At 40.9% G+C, this 19188-nt stretch overlaps 2 protein-coding genes across 2 annotated transcripts; both read right to left on the bottom strand.

The window, feature by feature from the left end:
* Positions 1-3109: 3109 nt before the first annotated feature.
* On the bottom strand, positions 3110-5295 carry LOC121195151 (growth arrest-specific protein 1-like). Its single transcript, XM_041058415.1, has 2 exons — positions 5281-5295; positions 3110-5165 (listed from the first exon to the last, which is right to left on the bottom strand). The coding sequence occupies exon 2, from the start codon at positions 4865-4867 to the stop codon at positions 4091-4093; it is 777 nt and encodes a 258-aa protein (XP_040914349.1). The 5' UTR covers positions 4868-5165; positions 5281-5295; the 3' UTR covers positions 3110-4090.
* Positions 5296-15190: 9895 nt separating this feature from the next.
* fbp1b (fructose-1,6-bisphosphatase 1b) lies at positions 15191-17722 on the bottom strand. The gene is made up of 8 exons (XM_041058952.1): positions 17482-17722; positions 16843-17005; positions 16641-16733; positions 16389-16529; positions 16111-16248; positions 15834-15953; positions 15527-15716; positions 15191-15433 (listed from the first exon to the last, which is right to left on the bottom strand). Exons 1-7 carry the CDS (start codon positions 17649-17651, stop codon positions 15528-15530), a joined length of 1014 nt encoding a protein of 337 aa, XP_040914886.1. The 5' UTR covers positions 17652-17722; the 3' UTR covers positions 15191-15433; position 15527.
* Between the last annotated feature and the right edge of the window lie 1466 nt (positions 17723-19188).

Here is a 19188-nt window from a genome sequence, read left to right as displayed (position 1 = left end):
GGGCTTGAAATCCCTGACATTCAGCCCAGTGCAGCCCTTCTCCCAAACCAGACCCTTCCCCCATTAACCCTCAATCATAAATCAACCCCTCCTCCACCTTTCCCACCTCACTAAAGCCCTGGGTGCTGCCTTCCTCAAGTCCACCCCCAACCTCCAACTATTGTGAGTCCCTGGGGTTTATTCACTTCACTTTGCTTTTGCTTGATTTATTTTTATTTTTGGTCAAAACTGAACTACAGGCTAAATCAAGCAATGTGTTAATATTAAAGCCAAACTATGTAACTTTTGAAGAAAGAAATAACACAGTTCTCCAGTTAGAAAAGTTAAATTGATGTTTTTTATTCTTTCTTTCTTAGAGCTCTTGTAGCTGCCTTTTATGAGTTAAGATCTTTTAGAGCTGCAACTAACGATTATTTCAGTTGTTTTTGATCAGTGGATCAAACTATTAGACTATAAGATGCCAAAAAAGTGAAAATGCTCATCACAAGTTCCAACTAACAGTACAAAACCTAAAGATATTTGACTTACAATGATATACAACAGATAAACATAGAAAGGTCCTCACATCTGAGAGACATGTCACCAGCAAATCACTTTGCTTAATAAGTCACTTAAACAAATAATAGATGATTGAGTAATTGATTAACCCACTAATTGTTTTAGAATTTAGAACTAAGGCGAGGATGTCACAACATCTGCAATATCCATTATATTGTTACTTTTCTGTTTATATGACAGTGGATTTTGCTGCTATCTGACCAAGTAAGTCGTCTCACTGGGTTGTGTGCCAGTGTCTGCTGGTTCAAAAAGGGAGGAAATAAGAGTCTGGCTGGTCTGTTTCTCTGTTTAGTTTCAAATCCATCTGTTTCAGGTTTAACTTCGATAGATATCAGGTTGTATTCAATACATAGATTTTACAGTGCCCAGTTTCTCTGTCTCGACCTGCATCTCTCTTTGGGTTCACATGAGGCGGACATGAGCATAACTGAATTAGAAGCAGTTCTCTTTATTCCCGGACTGGGAGTTTCAAAATAGGCTCGACAGGAAAAAGTCAGTCTGGTGGCTGAGCTGTTTAAAAATGTTTTTGCAAAGTTCCACTGGGACTTCAAGAGGAAGGGAGTTACTTCATTGCCATTGACGCTAGTGTAACTGAAGACCAGTGTCTGACATCAAGCTGAGTGGTAAAAGAAGCCCAAATAACTTCACCTTCCAAACATTTATATTGAAATTTAGATGGTTATTCAGAAAAATACGTATATAGTATAATACACAATACACCAACAGCCAATTAGCCATAAAAAGGTTAATATGAGAAAAAAAGGGACCTGAGAAAATCATTGCTCTGATTGAATACTGTCTTCAAAATAAAGCTAAAGTCATGCTGCCTATTTGCTTTTCTTTTGTGTAACCTAGAGGACGCGGGATTCGGGGCGGGGCAGAGGGGAGGTTGGCCAAGCAACAGTTTGAGTTATGATGAGGCAATTTTTATGAGGTTCTGGTCCCTGCACCAAAAGCCCCAGTTGACTCTTTTCTGTTTCAGCATGGGAAAAAAACACAACATTCCTATTTTCTTCTGGTGCCAAAAGTTAATTGAAAACATTTCAGGGCAAAGTATGGTCTGGGGCCCCCATATGACTCTCATCCCTTCATTATCCTCAACAATAATAAAAAGGCATTACAATTATTAATGGCTGGAGCAGAGGCCTGCTCTCTTAAAGAGACAGTGGTAGGCTTTTGGTTCTCGTAACAAAAGCCCCTAGAAATGACTTCACCACATCACTTTGTTGGTAATTTTTTAACAATCACTGCCATTGTATGATTTATTATTTGGGTCAATCTTTTTTTTTTACTTCTAATGATAGCTTATGTTTTTCAGATTGAAGTCATTTTGTACAATGAAGCCTGTCAAACTATGATAAAGGACGTTATCCTGATGGCCTCAGATAGAAGACAGAGGGGGCAACTAAACATCTAATTTAAGGAGAACTAACTGTTGCTCAAACAAAAGTAAAACCGTGCAGAGAATATTTTGTCAGACCAAGCAATAAACCTGAACTTTCTCACAGAACTCCTCTGTCTTCCTCGGGGATAGCTGTCTCCTCATGCTCCCCCCACGCCCTGAAAAGGGTGACAGAGGAACAGTGTGAATGAAGTGCCCCCACATTGTGCCGCTGCACCATTGTGTATTTTGCATCTCCATAATAGAGGTGCCACTCGACTTCTCTTCCAATCAATGGGCTGGAGGGCCCATCTCTTTTGCCTGAAAAGCAACATGGCTGCCATCAATGGTTTCAAGACCCATTATCACAAGTGAAGGAGGGGACGCTGGCTTTTTTCTAAGTATAGAGAGCTGACTGACTCATAGCATGTAAACAGACACATGTACCCTGCAGCATCACTGCTACCACTAATTACAAATTACACAGTGGATACAGAAATCCTAAAACTTGATTGTCTTTGACGTTTGTTTAAAAAAAAAAAATCCAATAAACTGTTTGCACATCTGTCCTGTATAACAGTTAATTTTTCTTCGCAACCACATCCTGTCACCACTACTCATGACATGTATTGCTTGTTGGAATAACTGTACTGATTGTAAACAGTTATGGTGAACCCACTAAGCCTTTAATCTGATGATCTGGATTATAAATTGCTCCAAGGCCTATAAACTGTTCTGATTTGTACTGACAGTTAGTTTAGGTAAATACCTAGAATACCAGAGGAACTGTGACTCGAAGAGTCATTGTGGCTAAGGACACATACCAGATGTATTACATGCACAATGGCACATTCGGTACAAAAATAAGTAAGGGCCTCTACATGCAAAAATGTTACAAACCACAGTAAGGCTCTGGAATTACAGTAGGTTCAATGGGATGTGGTAAATAATTACATTATTTACAGAAAAGATTTAATCCTAGATTTATCTGGTGATTGCTTTAATCACCACCCCAGCACATGTTCAAGGGAAAAGTACTTCAAACACATCAAAGAAAAAGATTACTGTAAATGGACTAACATTGCCTCGTTCTCCTTTAATCAACAGCCTAAGTCTTTAAAAAAAAAAAAAAAAAAAAAAGTCCAAAGAAAAATCATTTTAAAACTCTTATTTATTTAACGTGCATGTACATTCAGAGGAGTGTGTTCACAATGGGCACTTCAAATCTCCACTCACCCGAACACAGGCAACTTTTTTTTCCCTAAATGTGTCTTTGTGACGACTTCTAACAAACATGTGGGGTGAAGCTAAAGAAACCAAACTCTTCTTGGACCCATTTGTGCTGCAAATCCCCAAGAGGAGGGGGTTTACCTTTCTCTCATCTGTTTGAACAGTTTACAAGAACTAAGCTTTATACCTTATGCAAACATCCACGTTTAAAAGGTCAAGTGTATCACGCTCTTAAGAGCTTCTTTTTTTTTTCAGATGCATGACCTGCCCTGGGTTTTAGACAAGTTTTAGTGACTTACATCAACTTTGGTTTTTAATGAAGGGAGTGTGGAGAAAGTCTCTGTACATCTGGTAAAAAAGAACTGCTCTGCTTTCACAGCCTGCCTCTGATATGGTCACGTATTGGTGAATAAAGCCAACATAAAGACTTTTAGGCACTTTTACACAAAACATATTTCCTTTCTCCGTGGTAGTAATGCAGTAAATGAGTGGGACTCAGTTATTCATCTACAGTGCAAATCTCTCATCACTCATGAACAAGTACTGTGATAAAAATAATTTTATACAATATGCTGTACAATTTACCCTTATATAGATGACATACAAAAATAGGCTCCTTCAGCATTATCAGATGACAGATAACATTTTTGAACACATATATATACATAAAGTAATAGGCTAAATATTCTATAACCCACTTGATCTGATCCACAAACTTTCACTGACATGCTTTTGACATGAGTGATTAACAAACAGCAAATGTCCTGAATTATATGAACTTTTGCAGAAGAGAAGCAGAATGTTTATGCAGAATTTAGTGTTAGTTTGATGACAATAAAGAAAATGGCTGGTTACAACAAAGCAGACAGATTCTAGCGAGGTGAGTTGATTCCTGGACCACTGGAACACTTTCGCTGCTTTTCAGATTAATTTGGTTAAAACCAAAATGGTGGTCAGGACATTCAGCAGAGTCTGACAACGCGTGGAGTCACTTGAGTTTTCCACATACAGATAATCCCCCTGGTCGATGTAATCATCCTCTGAATCCTCCTCAGAGTCTGAAAATCCGCTTCCCGCGAACCTGTCCCCGGAATCAGAGCAGAACGTTTTCATGCTGACTTTTATGTACTCGCATATGTTCCTCTCCGTGCCATCACACTCACAAGTGTCTAGCTGTTGCGCTTTGGGTATGGAGCGCATGTTGGCTATCACCCCTCGGCACCCATCCGAGCACCGTCCCCCTCCGAAAAGTTTTCGGCAGTGAAATAAATAATCCCTCATTGCAGTGCTGCAAGACAGGTCCATCTCACACTGCCGTCGGGCCTCTGTGCAGCCCATGCTACTGGTCCGCGGCAGGCACGGCTCGATGGCTTGTTTGGTGCTCCTGCAGACCGAGTCCAGGGCGCAGTCGCAGTCCTCCAGAGCCGGGCCGCTCTGGGTTAGATTGAGCTGAATCAGAGAAGATATGCAGTGACTGGGACACTTCTTGCGCTCCCCACTGATGACAGACGCGCAGGCATAAAGGTACTGATCATAAGCGTAGCGACAGTCCGGCTCTCCATGGCACTTCATAATGGCTTTCCAGCAGACCAGCCGGCGGCTGTGGTTAGGAGACCCGACACAGAGACCGATGATTAGGATGAGTAGGCTGCATATCAAAACCGCTGTCCGCTCCATCAATATGGCACGACTTGCCATTTCCGGGAAAAATGAATCTTAAAAACGCCGAACCTCATAGGGGCTTCTGTAATTCCAACACGCTGTGCCAGAACCGCGTTACCCCCTGATGGTTTCATATCATGTCACAGCTGGTGACTTGAAGTCAATGAGGTGCCACAGAGTAAGCGACAGCTCATCAGGGATGGCCGCACCAGGCCCGTCATGTAAAGATCTGACAACTTTCAGTGTTGATGCAGAGTTTTCGCCAGTCCCCAGTCCGGTTTCGGAGGCTTCACGTGTGTCTGCCTGTCGTTCAGCACCCACGAAGTTTTCCAAACTTCAGCATGTCCACAAAAAAAAAAAAAATACTGGCTCAAAGAATTATTGAATAATAATAATTAACTCTTCCAAAACGAGCCTATCACGAAATCCTCGTCCCTAAAGTCACTCACCCGCTTTGGGCTCCAACCCGCATCCAGTCCAACTGCAGCCGCTCTGAGATGAGGGCTGCGCAGTGATGGGCTGATTAGGTTACTGCAACAGCCGCGTCCGATTGGTCCGATAAACTGTTGTGATTCCCTCGTCACACGCGGGCAGTGACGCAGGCCACTGTTTTTAAACTGAGGTGAAAGGAAAGTTTCTGCAACGGTACTTTTTTTTTATTACCTTATTGTGAAAACCACTTGAAATTTCAGTGCGGTTTATTTGTGTTTCGTGAGATTACACACTACAGCCATTGTTACTTTTGTTATAACTGTTGTGCTGTTAATGGAGTTTAGAACAGTTTTTCTCAGCCCCAAAGTGGTGGATACAAAGATAGGCAGAGAAATAAAACGGTACTTTTCAAAAACAGTTTCAAGAATTTTAAACAATCTCATGATGTTAAAAACAAATCACTACCTGAAAAAAATGTATCCCAAGGCTGTTTTAAATGGGAGAAAATCTACATGATTTAATAGGACTGTGCATGTTCAAGAAATAGTAGGTGTTAGGTGCAATAAGCTGCAGCACAACTTTTTGGTCTTTTTGCTTTTATCCCAGTTTGTTTTGGGTAATTAGATATAGTTGTGTTCTCTGTAATCTATTCTTAAGAGACTACGACTACAAAATTTGGATTTACAGTGATGCACAGTTCAACTGCTGTGGTCTGATTCCTTAGTAACTGTTGTCCCTGCGATGAGACTCGTGTGCAATGAGGCACAGTTTCTTTGGAAAACTCTTGGATCGTGTTGGGTCCCTGCAGGGAGAAACGACAGCTGTTAAAACACCTGCAGAGCTCCTGTCTTACACTTTCCCCCCATGAAACATAACAAGCCTTGAGTGCAAGCTATGCTACAGCACACGTGTGAACGCTCTACAGACACATTTGCACACACCAATAAAGACATGACAGCTTAAAGGTTTAAGAACTATGCTTTCCAGATATGGAGCTGGGAAAGTACCACAGGCCTTCATGCAAGAAATGTTAAAGAAAAAACACATTTGGCTTTTTTTTTACTGCCCATTTTGTGCAAGTGTAAGCAAGCTGCAGTGTGAAATCCTAATGACCTAGTGCTTCTACCTTTTGGGAAAGGGTATTTCCTATTTCCTAACAATAACACCTATCAAGAAGTGTGAAGAGGCATGACAACTGCAGTCACACACAGTGTAAACAAACACATGTATCAGTTGAGGCCTTGAGGCCGACACAACAAAGTATAGGAAAGAAAACCCCTCAGTCATTGGGAGAAGTGTGTTCTTCTGACCCCATCACATCACCACACTATGACCACAAAGATCTGGCAGCTCTCAGGGGACCCCGGGACCCCTGATTCCAATTAGAGAGATTAGAGAGGAGTCAAGACAAGTGCAGAAGAGTTTCTTAGCCAAACAACCCAAACACCCCCCCATCTCATCCAGTTGGCATACCAGAGCAACAGGCTGACTGCAGACCCAGTTTTAGAGCAACATCAAAGTGGAGGTTAGACACAGCCCAAATGGTGAACTGGTCAAGGGTCTCCATTAACTACAAAGGAGCTGACATCAACCCAGACCACTAACGCCAAATATAGCATTTAATAGAGATAGATGCTGCTGTGTCACTGCTGAGAACACTACAATTCTACATGTTCTTTTGTTCAGAGTTTCCCTTTCTCAAATGTTTGCTGCTTGCAGAGCTGCACACTGATGCACAAGGCCTGTACAAAACTTTCTTTTCAACAACTGAGAACAAACTGAAGAACAGACCCTGGCTACACTTACATTTCACTTTTAAGAGGGACTCCATAATGCACAGCAGAACCAAAGTCCCATCAGTGTTGGATGTCAGCCAGATAAGAACAACGGCCAGATTCAGCGGAGCCAGCGGCTCTGTATGATGGAGCAGGCAGCTGCTCTCCCCCTAACTGTACCTCTTAAATTACCCTAATACTTCACTTACATTTTTTTACTTTTATACCAAACTTCTCAGATTGTTCTGGGGTAAATATGAAGCCAGTCTCCTTTACAGTCTTGTCCTCCATTTATTTCAAAAGGGTACCTCCACATATGCATCCTGTACATGTGGTTGTTCATAGCGACGTGCATATAATAGGGTTTCCAGAATTGGAATGCGGTTCCCGAGAGTAGATTTGTAAATACTCATGCAGAGACAGACATGCTCTTCAGTTTGTCTCCAGTGCTGTCAGAAGTCATTACACACAAGCTGTACTGCCAGAACAATTCACTGAACTTTGTATTCAAGTGCTTCCAAGCCCAGAGAGAGAGAGACAGAGAGAGAGAGGGGGGGAGGAAAAGGAGTCAATATTAAAAAAGCTGCCAAGTGTTTTTCTGCCTACATTTTTCATTTTTCTGTGGCTCATGGAAACTTCTCAGATGTCTGTCACAGATACGTCCATTTTTGTTCCTCATTCTCTTCACACGAAATAGAAGAACCCATATGCTTTCAGTGAAAATAAGAATGTAACTTTAACTTTTTGTTGGTTTAGTCTTGTCATGAACATACAGCGTGAGTGCCACTATACATCAAGTCAACAACACAGCTCTACGGTAATTTGGTTTTCTGGAATGCATCTGAAAGATCAGACACCAAAGTGATTTCTAGTCATGCTAGTGGCTTAATGTTGGTCACTATGTCAACAACTAGTGGATGGATTGTACAGACATTCACGATCCACATTCATGATCACTTTGGTGATCTCCTCTATTTTCCTATGTCACCATGAGGTTGACATTTTCCATTTTCAGTGAAATATCACAAGAACTATTGATTCTGTACAGATATTCATGGTTCACAGAGGATAAATCTTAATGACTCTGGTGATTCCCTGATTTTTCCTCTCTTTGCCACCATGAGGCTGAGTTTTGCGCTTCTATCACCTGACCAAAGCTATTACTAGCATACCAGCTCTTGTATAACAGGATTGCTGTCTGACCTGCATCATTTTTTCTCACTGTGTTATCCAGACTCCTTTATACCCCTTGCCTTTATCACAGCAGAGATGTTTTAGGATGGTACCACATGTTCTGAGAATCAGTGCGTCCCACTGGGGGAAGAGACACACCACGGCAGGAAAAGGATTTGACTTTTAACTCACAGAAGAGAACAAAGCTACAAGTTCAAACATGGGTCACTCTGGCTGTAAATCAGCCAAGATAACTCAGACAGTTTTCATCATCAACGCCAAAAGTTTAGAACATGGTAAGATGGGAGGTGGAACAGATAGACAATTGTTTTGTTGTACTGGTTTTCCAACAGCACGACTTTCAGACTCCTTTGGCTTGCTTCATGGAACAGATTAACACCAGGACAGGGAGTGAAGCTGGATAACGTTATGAAAAGATTCATGTCCTGGTAGTTATTGTTTCACATAAGAATTTTTGGAGGAAAGCAGATGGGGCTGTTAAAAAGATTGGAACAGAGAGTAAAAATCCAGACAGAGAGGTAGGCGCTGGTTTTGCCATCACAAAGGTGGGTAATTGATAGTGGCCGCTGTAGAAGATTAATGACACCTGCAGTAAAATTTGGGTTATAAGGAACAATGGAAATCTCCCAGGAGTGCTTAGGCCTGCAGTATAGAGGTACTCTGTAACACATGGTCAGGTAATGATAAGATAGCAGAGCCATTTCTCTTTAGTACAAAGAAGGGAGGATAATAAAGCCACACAAATTTCCTCAGAGGTAATACCACCGAGGGTATCTGTGTCCAAAGAAGGAGGTGTGTAGCTATTACAGAAGAAAAAGAGACTCCAGGGCAGGCAGGAGTTTTGTTTTTTGTCTGAAATGTGACCTCTCCTCTCCAAACTGTGATCCTGTATCTCTCCAAGAGGAAATAGCTGCTCAGGGACAGATATGCCACCACAACCCTACCACAGACAAGTCATTGTGCACTAGATCAAGGCCTTAACAAGAAACCTGAAAGGAGGAAAATGACTATCGAGCACATAACAAGAGCCGAGAAGAAAAAAAGGAAGATGTTTTTACACTTTGTATATCTCATTTTAATCAAATGAGATATAATGTGAATTAGTGAGCTTTAATTGTACTTATAAGTGGAGTTTTGTTACCGTCAGACAGAACCAGACTGGCTGTTTCCCCCTGTTTCCAGTCATTGTGCAAAGCTAGGCTAACTGGTTGCTGTCTGTAGCCTTATATTTAACGGGTAAATATGAGATTGTTAATTTCTCATCTAACTCTACACCGGAAAGTGAATAAGCTTACTTCCCAAAATGTCAAACTATCCCTTTAAGCCCTGTAGAAACCAAACAATGAAAGAGGATATTATTTCTTAAAAGATATCTAGGATACTTTAGTAATAGCTGGAAGGGATTATTGTGGGATTAATACTCTGCATGCATGTACACACACGGTACAGTCCCACAGTAAAGTTGGAGAAGCAGGATACAAGACTGCTAGTTTTCGCATTTGCGTGGTATATTCTGTAACTCAGTCCCTTTGGCATCCAGCCAATATGGGGCACAGTTTGAGCTCAGTTTTTAAAGTGTAGCTGCTGTTTCAGGAGACAGAAAATGAGACGTGACACAGAGCTTCCCTGACATTTGCCTGAGCAATCACAATGCTTGAGCAGAGCTGAAGATGCTGTTTGAATAGCATGGGTGAATGTTCCCAGATTATCTTTCTGTCAGCCTCAGGAGTGCTCTTAGAACCTCAGGCAAGACACAGGAAACGTGCAGGCTGATTCATGACATTTTGATGGGTGTCAACAGTTACTAATGCACACCCACCCTCAGTTGTTAAAGGTGTATCTCTTGTGCTGCATAATGGGCTGAATGCAAGAAAATTTTTGTTTTCTTGTCCTGAAGTTCTCTCACTTCTGCGAGGCTTGTTTGTACAACTGTTAAGTCAGATTCACCAAACTCTGTGATGATGCCATGATGATGATTTGTTTTTGTTTTTTGTTTTTTGTTTTTGTTTTGTTTTTTTTTTCAAACGAGTGCTTGACCATTTGTGATTTTTGTTTTTTCTTTAAGATAAAATTCTAAGCACAAGAAAATTGATGAATTCTCTTAAATTGATCATATGTGCCACTTAAGAATGAATCTGTATGGTACCAGTTCTTGTATGAGGCCCAATAACTGCAGAACTCTGTTACATGGGAGCATACACAAACTGTGACATATGGAAGAGCATCGTTTGATGTACTATATTTTTGTTAATTCTGTCCTTCTGTATTACAGTTAGTGTTTCTAAACTTAATACACACGTATCTTACAACCGGAAGAAATACTGACTCTAGTCTGGTGGTCAGAGCTCCGATGAGACAGTCTTCAGTGACAGTAACCACATGCATGCCTTTAATCCAAACACACCACCCTTTCTAAGGTGCAGCACCAGTGGTGGTCTGGTCCAACTCTTCCTGTCCAAGACAACCATGGAGTAAATCAAGATAATCTGAGTGCACGTTTTCCCATTTCCAAAGACAAATACCATAAAAGACCAGTGTTCCTACTGTAAGGATCTGAGAATTCATACATGCCTGCTGTAGAGTATTATTTAGTCCTGACATTCTGAGATTTATTTTGTGCTGATTGATTGCCAGTAAGTTTGCTGAGACAGACTTTATATAAAGCAGTTGTTGCGGACATGATGTAGGCATCATATGTATGAACAGATTATAGAATCTGCTATCAAAGGTACACTTGAGAGAAATTACTAAACCAGCTCAGTGCACTGCAAACATTAATGTTTCCTAGTAACATAACTTTGGAGAAAACACGTCCCTTTTTTGCCCTCTAAACTGCAGTAATGGTTTTTCCCATCCAACTTTGGTTCCAGTCTTAGACAAGAGTGACGAAAAAAGCTTTGACTGGGTAACCAGAGAGTTAAGTGGAGGTTTTCACACTCTACAACACTCAGTCAGATGTCAGGTTGAATTTAAGATTTTGGATGTGGACAGATGAAATGCAGTCTTGTGATGTGCAGCCATCAAGGAAGCTTTTAGATGTTTTGACTGTTCACTCCTAAATTAGAGTGTTTGATGGGTTAGGAGTGGATGGGGTTGGGGATGCATGAAGTATTAGGTACAAATATGGGTCCTTTCTAGAAGATGGTTGAGGCAGTATTTGGACAAGCAGCTAGCTCCAATCAGGGTGGTCTGGGATACAGAGTTTATGTTTAATTTAAACATAGGCTCTCTGGGTCTGTGTACTGTCACTGTGCTGAGAAAAACCATGCAGAACAGTTAAACAAGAGGTGAGATGGTAGGTGGAATATGAAGTCTGATGACATAAGTTACAAAGGTTGGCAGAGAGAAACTTGTTTATCATGAAAGTCAGTGGGTGAATAGATATGTAGATATAGTTTTACCCTTTTGCTTGTGAGCTACAGTACACCTCAGGTACACAGTCAGCTGTTTCGGGGCATGTTTTTGGCTTGTGCTGATTACTTTTAACTTATACCTATCTTCTGTTTCAGAAAAAGAAAACCCCAACAAAAACATGTATTTGTCTTGACAGGAGATAAGATCATCGTAGTTACAGAGGCCACATGAAAAACAGCCATTATAAATCCAACCAAATATGGTTTTTCAGCCCCTCCAGGCCAGAAGTGCATGTCCTCCTTCACTTGGTACAGAACAGAGTTGGACCACCAGAGTATAAGATGTTTCTTGGCGTCCCGGTGGCCCTAGGATCAAGGCGCCAACCATGAACTCCAACAACCCAGGTTTCTCTCCTCATTTCTTGTCAAACCCTCTACTGTCTGCTAACTAATAAAGGAACAAAGGGGGAGTTAGGGGCACATGAATGTCTGTACCAAATTTCATGACAGTCCATTCAATAGTTGTCAAGATTTTTCACTAAAAACCACAAATGTGAACCTTATGGTAGTGCTGAAAAAGTCCCAGATTGATCAAAGTCAGTACAGTGATGTTCTGGGGACTTCAAATGGCTGATCCAGATTTCATGACAATACATTCAATATTTGTTGAGATATTTTAGTTTGGACCAAAGTACTTGGCCAACTGACGTTGCCATCCCTGGAGCCAAAAACATGTTTGTCATTGATTACTTTTGTTTTAGGACATTTTGTTTTCTTTTCTTAATTTCTGGATGAGCATGAAATGACGGATCTGTTGTCTGTTGTGAGCCTCCTTTCAATCTAGCGCTGGCAAAACTGAGATGGGCTGCGGAGAGTAGGAGGTTGTCGACTGAGTAAGCTGTCAACTGCAAAGACACACCACAGACACACTGCTATAACACTCTTCATCAGAGTGTAAAGTAAACACAGCCTGTCTGGACATGGGGTGGATCAGGCAGACAGTGAAGGGCTACAGCAGGAAACAACAAGCACTGACCTGTCACTGTTAGATGGAAAAAAATGACAAAACATTGTTGCATAAACAAAATAAAATGGCAAAGAGTCGAAGATCTGATATATTTTATCGTTTTATAAATGAACATTTACAATCATTTGGCAGAAGTTGCCATGAAAACGTGATTTGGCTAAATTATTCTGGTATGTTAACTACCACTTTTGCTATATAATATTGATTTGACATTGTTCTGTTTGTGTTTCAGAAAATCTAATGGTCAGACAGTGATGCAGCTATATGTAAACAAATAGCTCCTTTGGACAAAAAAAGGGGGAAATGGCTATCTTGAAAAGCATGGTAAAGACGACAGTGCAGCCTAACACATTCAACAATGATCCTCAAAACTTTTTTCAATTGTACAACTATTATTCAAATCAAGCCATGTCATCTCATCTTGTCCTTTGTACACGAGCACACACACGGTACATACAGTACGGACACACTCACCACACACAGTAGCAAGGGAAAAATAAACAGCCTGGGTTTTGCTTTTGCTGCAAAATCTAAATATTGACTCAGTAACCTATAATCATACACAGTCTGAACAAAGTCGAAATAAACATGTGTGCCTGTACTGCTTAAGTGTTTGCGCGTCTCGTGGGCACCCGAGACCCTTGAATGCTGACACCGACGAACACACATAAGAAAGGAAGTGGCTCAGTTTTTAGTGAATACCAGACAATATGGATTCCACCCAGCACACTGGAGCAACATAAATTATTTTGCATTCTCTATAGATACAAAGGAGTTCTTTTGGAATCGCTAAGCCCTCCATCTCTGATCAAACATCTGCTTTGAGTTCACATAATTTAACTTTCATATTATTCAAGTACAATATTCTCACATTAAGAGACTTTAAATTGCCAAGACTAAAGTAAAAAAGGCAATGAAAATTCCATTATGCTCTCAGAAGAGCTTAGGCACTTCAATGCCAAGTCTCCAACTGACATCAGTGGCCAGAGATCCACACAACTGTACTATTATTGTGTTTTCACATTATTACAATCTCGTTAAATTTCATATCAGACTTCCAATCTATTTTTTCCTTTGCTGGAAGCAACAGTAAAATATCGAAAGAAAGATACAGACTGTGCTGACTTTGAACACATTGTTGTTCTACAGACCATAATGACCGCTTTCCTAAATAAACTTGATTGATTGAAAGAGGCTTTTATGTTAGCATACTGCTGGATCTTTTTGTTTTTCTCAGTGAGTCTTTATGGCTCATTAGTGCTGTGGCAAAGCTAAAACATTTCTGGCGCTACTAAGGCCTGTCAGGGTGCACTGCTGATGCCAGAAACCATCAGAGGCTAACAAGGAAACACTGAGTCTGAAAGACATGAAAGTTGTTAATGGAGATGGACAAAAAGGTAAATAAATAAATAAATGAACAAACTGGTCGACATTCTGGAAACTACGCTTGTTCACTCTCTAGCAGACAGTTAGATGAAAGGCTCAGTACATGTCCATTAAACATGAAGCTGGAGCCAGAACGTGGTTATCTTAGGATAAAGACTGGAAACAGGGGCAGCTAGCCTGATCCTGTATCCAGAACCTGCCAACCAGCACCACCAAAGTAAGCTATTGTTTTAGGGTGGCAAATCTGGACCTGAATGCAATACTCAGCACGCAGAAGATGGAGTAAAAGTTTAACAGCTTATTGCCACAAAGAGTGTATGAATCAAAGTTTCTAGATATGAGTTGGTCAGGCAGACACAAGGTGGCAGGCTTAGGCAGAGTCCAGGAGAGGGGAAATCCTGGTCTATGTTCCAGGGCAAATGGGCTGACAGAGCGTGGGTACAGTTCTCCAAAAACCAGGCGAACGGAACGGGGCACAGAGCATAGAGGGGCTGGATGGCTAAATGCAGGTGAACCTGCAGCACAGGTATGTAATCCACAATAGAAGCCAGAGAGTCACATAAACAAGCAAGTCAAAGTCACAGCAAGATCAGCCAGCGTTTCTACCAGGGAATGAGGTCAGATGAACTGGCGAGGAGTGGAGTGAAACACTGATCTTAAGTAGTCACAGGTAGGAGGTGGGGTAATGACAGGATTCCAATCAGGTGTGCAGGCGAGTTGGCGGGAAAAATGGGTCCCCACACGTTGTCCTGACAAACACAAATACACAAAACACACACACGCAAACAGGTAGAGAACGCATACAGAGACAAACGAGACACACCAGGAAGGGGAACGCAGCAGGGATACAAGGTGAAGGAAGAGGACCCTGCCTAATCCTAACAGTTATATGTTGCTTGTTTAATCCATACAAACACCAAAAAGTAAAATGAGTGAGCAAAGAAAACTATATAAGGAATAAACAGACAGATCACTTGCTACTTTCAAACACTATTTGAGTAGATGTTCCATGAAAGGATCAATTTTAAATTTCTGAATGAAGCCGAAATTTTATATGGCAGATGTGTGGTGGTCACAATTTTTCTGTCCAATTTGACCCTTAATCCTTGATCTGTACATAGAGACACAGTGTAGTCCTCAACCCACACATGCAAATATATAGAACTTTGCCAACTCAGTGAAGAACATGAGCATCTTTTCATTTGTCTTTATTTAAAAAATACAGGGTAAGTCTCTTCAATGACACACGCACAGCAGTGAGCTGGAATTAGCACAGTGTGAGGCAGAGTTCATAGGCCCAGTGACGCCCCTGGTTCCTTCATCAGTGCAGCTGAGGGAATGGGTAGAAAGCAATGTCCCGATTGAGTCTCGTGATTATGTTTAGTTCTTATTTACGCTGCTCAGCATCAGACTTGACCTGCTGTATTCAAAGAGACTGAAAAAAAATATAGAATTTATTATCAGTTTGCCGGTTGATACATACTTTATACTGTCTTGTGTAAGACTCATACATGTCAGGCCTGAGTACCTCATTTGTTATGCTTCTTGTAAATGGAAAGATATTCTTGCACATCATCAGGGGATCCGAGGACGACAGGGACCCGCTGGTGGATAGTGGTGGGCTGGATGTCCAGAACATTCATGGATCCTGTTGTGGCCATGCCGCCTGCCTGCTCCATGATAAAGGCCATGGGGTTGCATTCATACAGCAACCTCAGCTGAAAGGCAGGAAGCAGAAAGACATGTGCACGTGTGCGTATCAAATAACTTACGTGCCCCAATTTTCATAAATTACTCAAGTTTTTTGCTCATTTGTAGAAGCTCAGTCTGCTCACCTTGCCCTTAGGACTCTTGACATTAGCAGGATATAAAAAGATTCCTCCATACACCAAAGTACGATGAACATCAGCTACCATTGAACCAACGTATCGACTACCGTATGGAGCAGAACCATCCTAGAAACACAAACATGTTGAGAAGAGTTTATATCAATTTCATAATATTCAGAGTGAAATATTTTTCATTCGTTTACAAAATACAATAATAACACTGGTCACTGGCCACTTGGGTTGCCAGTTCCACATTTAACCTTTGTAATGTAATGACTTTTACCTCTGGGTATTTCTTCTTTTGTAGGTACTCTGTCACATCTGGATAAAAATGCTGTGCGTATCCCTCATTCAAACTGTAGATTTTTCCCTTTTTCTTAATCTTCACATCTCGATCCACCAAGATGAACTCGCCGATTGCCTTCAGAGAAATGTCAGATCATCACATTATCATAATGCAGTCAAATACACAGTGACATCATTTGCAGAAAAGGAATCACAGTGACAAAAAGACAATTAATATACGGTTAGGTAACGGTTATGGTTTTGATGCCATCTTACAGGGTCAAGCATGAAGCAGTTGACTCCCTGACCAGTGGAGAGGACCATCATGGTGGCACTTCCATACAGAGCATAACCAGCAGCGACAATGTTTCTTCCAGGCTGCAAAGCATCCTTCTCACATGGCTCATCATCTGTGGTCTATCAAACAACATGTGGAAAAATATCACAACAGGGGAAGGCACTTTAGGAATGATAAGAAGAGGAAGGTGCTCTTTTTATGGATTTGGGCAGAAATTCATAGTTACTAACCTTTTTGTAGATGGCAAAAATTGTTCCAATTGAGACAAGACAGTCAATGTTTGAGGAACCATCCAGTGGATCAAAGCACACAATGTATTTTCCCTGTCAGATGAGAATTTTTTCAAAATCAATGTCACAGTAAAGAAAACATAAAGAAAAAGAGCTCATATTGACTCAGCCATGCATGTATATACTGTACAAAAGCACATACTCTCTTTTCTGGTTCCACAACGATGGCCTTCTCATCTTCCTCTGACACAAGCACACAGGAGGAGAAGGAGGACTTGATCATGTTGATAACCAGGTCATTGGACAGGACGTCCAGCTTTTTCACCTGGTCCCCTGTCACATTGGTGCTTCCAGCAATACCATATCTTCCAAGCAAGGAAAGAAGAGCAGACTTAAGTTTTTGAAGGCTTGTTGTTTTGTAAAGTGCATTAAATGCTTCTTTAACTTTTGTTGGGTTTTTTTTTCACATTGTGAGAGAGGTCTGAAAAACCCATTATCTTCTCGACCTCTGCCCTGGAGGATTGTGGGATTGTGCACACCGTCTGCAGAGTTTACCTTTGGCCAGGAGCTAAGTTAAAACTGTTTACTGATTCTCATGTCATACTACATGCAACTAAAACACTAACACTAAACCCAATTTTACACACATTTAAATGAGAGAAAAACGAATGGGAACTAAAAGTAATGTTAAAACAGTGGTCATTAAACAACAGTGACCTTGACTGATTTGTAAACGTTTTATAGGGTGCATACACCCCTCATTAATCCTGTTCACCTTCCTATTCAGATGCGTGGTTTTGTTATTTGTCCTACCTTGGAATAAAAATGAAATATTACTCACAGGTTTGCGATCCCAGCCTTCCTGACAGCAGTGGAAATGGCTTTGACAGCTGTGCAGATGGAGTTGAGCAGGTTCGTAAGCTCACCTGTTCCATGCGCCTTCCTGCCCTCCTCCAGAACAAACCTGGTGAGGGTCAGCACGTTGGTATCGAAGGATCCCTTGTCAGACATTTTGCTGTCAGGTGTGGGACTGGGACTGGGACTGGGACCTAATGCCTTAAGTGAAATAGGTGAGCATTGCCCCAAAGTTAAAAAGTGGACTCTAGAATTGAGATAGGGGAAGGGACAGGGGTGTGCAACTCTTCCAACCAATCACAAGTGTCCTTTCTCCCAGTCAGAGAATAGTTTGATCACCTCTGTAACTCTGGGTTTGAAGGACCAAAGTTCAAAGATAGTGGACATTTTTTGTGTTAACGTAACAGTGGCTCCTGATTCAATCCCTCCTCACTCTGATTTGAGATTGTTTTTTTTTTTTCAGTCTGCACTATAAAGTTTTGCTAAATGTAAGTTGTAGGAACAATTTTGAATGAACAAAATCACTTCATTAATCAAAACAGTGTGATGTTACAGTTCTCATACTCTGTACACTGCTCTCAGTACACTTGGCTCTTGTTACATCGTGTTCATGCTGCCAAAGTGTACAATTACTTGAGAAGCCTTCAACACAAAGACTGTTTATACAGCACAACATTAATCACCTAGCCTAATTCCTGTTTCCTTATAGTACGTCAACAAATGCCATGTGTTTTTCAAATAACTGAACTGAACTTATTATTTTTTAACAGATGAGCAAGATTAGTTTGAAACAAATTTCAATTGTTTAGTTTTACAAGTATATGCAATTTACTTTAACATATTCTTGGCTGAAATATACAATTAGTAACACTAACACACTTTTGCTTGGAAAGTAACTTCCTTTACTCACAATCTTCTTTTTTTTTTTTCTTGTGCTGGACATGACTAACTCAGCACTTCTCTGGATGAACTACTGAAACTGCTTAAAACAGGCCTTCCCTGCATGATCCAAGAAGTGTAAAGTTCAAGTCATGGCACTCATTGTCCTTGTCTACCCTCCTTGTTTTTATATAACACCTTCAATTTTACATCTGTTGATAAGAGCATTTGCAAGGTAATAAATAGTCACATTTGGAGGGAGCAGTGTTGCGTGTTGTCTTTGTGTTAGCGTGTCTCTGCAGTGCATGCAGGTAATGAGTTTACGGCTTTCTCTGCCTCTGACACTGGACTTAAAACATAAGCATACATGAAATGTGTAGGAGGCCCGTTTCACAACATGAAGCTTCAAAGCTGAACTTTGAACGTAACAAGATACCAGGCATGATAATAGCCGCTGCTGTGAGGTAATGTGTGATGGTTACTCACATGCTGATCATGGCATTTTGAGGTTAATGATAAAAATGCAGTTACAAATGAGGTTTTTGAAGACTAGCAGGTGAGAGCTAAAACATTATACATACTATACATACATTTATAAATGTATATAATTTGTCTTTAGGCAACATAAGTTACTCTACCATGCACCTTTTCCCCCTCTGAGTTCCACTCAAACTATAAAGGGACAACTTTTGACATTGCTGGTCTAGTGTGAAATGTAAAATGTATTTCTCTATTGTGTCCACATGGTGTCACTGTGTAGCTGTGCACTGTGTTCACTATTCCCCCTTCTGCTGCTGATTCTGCTGTTGAAGTT

The sequence above is a fragment of the Toxotes jaculatrix genome, chromosome 16 (assembly GCF_017976425.1).
Source record: "Toxotes jaculatrix isolate fToxJac2 chromosome 16, fToxJac2.pri, whole genome shotgun sequence".
In the NCBI taxonomy this organism is placed as follows: Eukaryota; Metazoa; Chordata; class Actinopteri; family Toxotidae; genus Toxotes; species Toxotes jaculatrix.
This window is presented reverse-complemented; position numbering and strand designations above follow the sequence as displayed.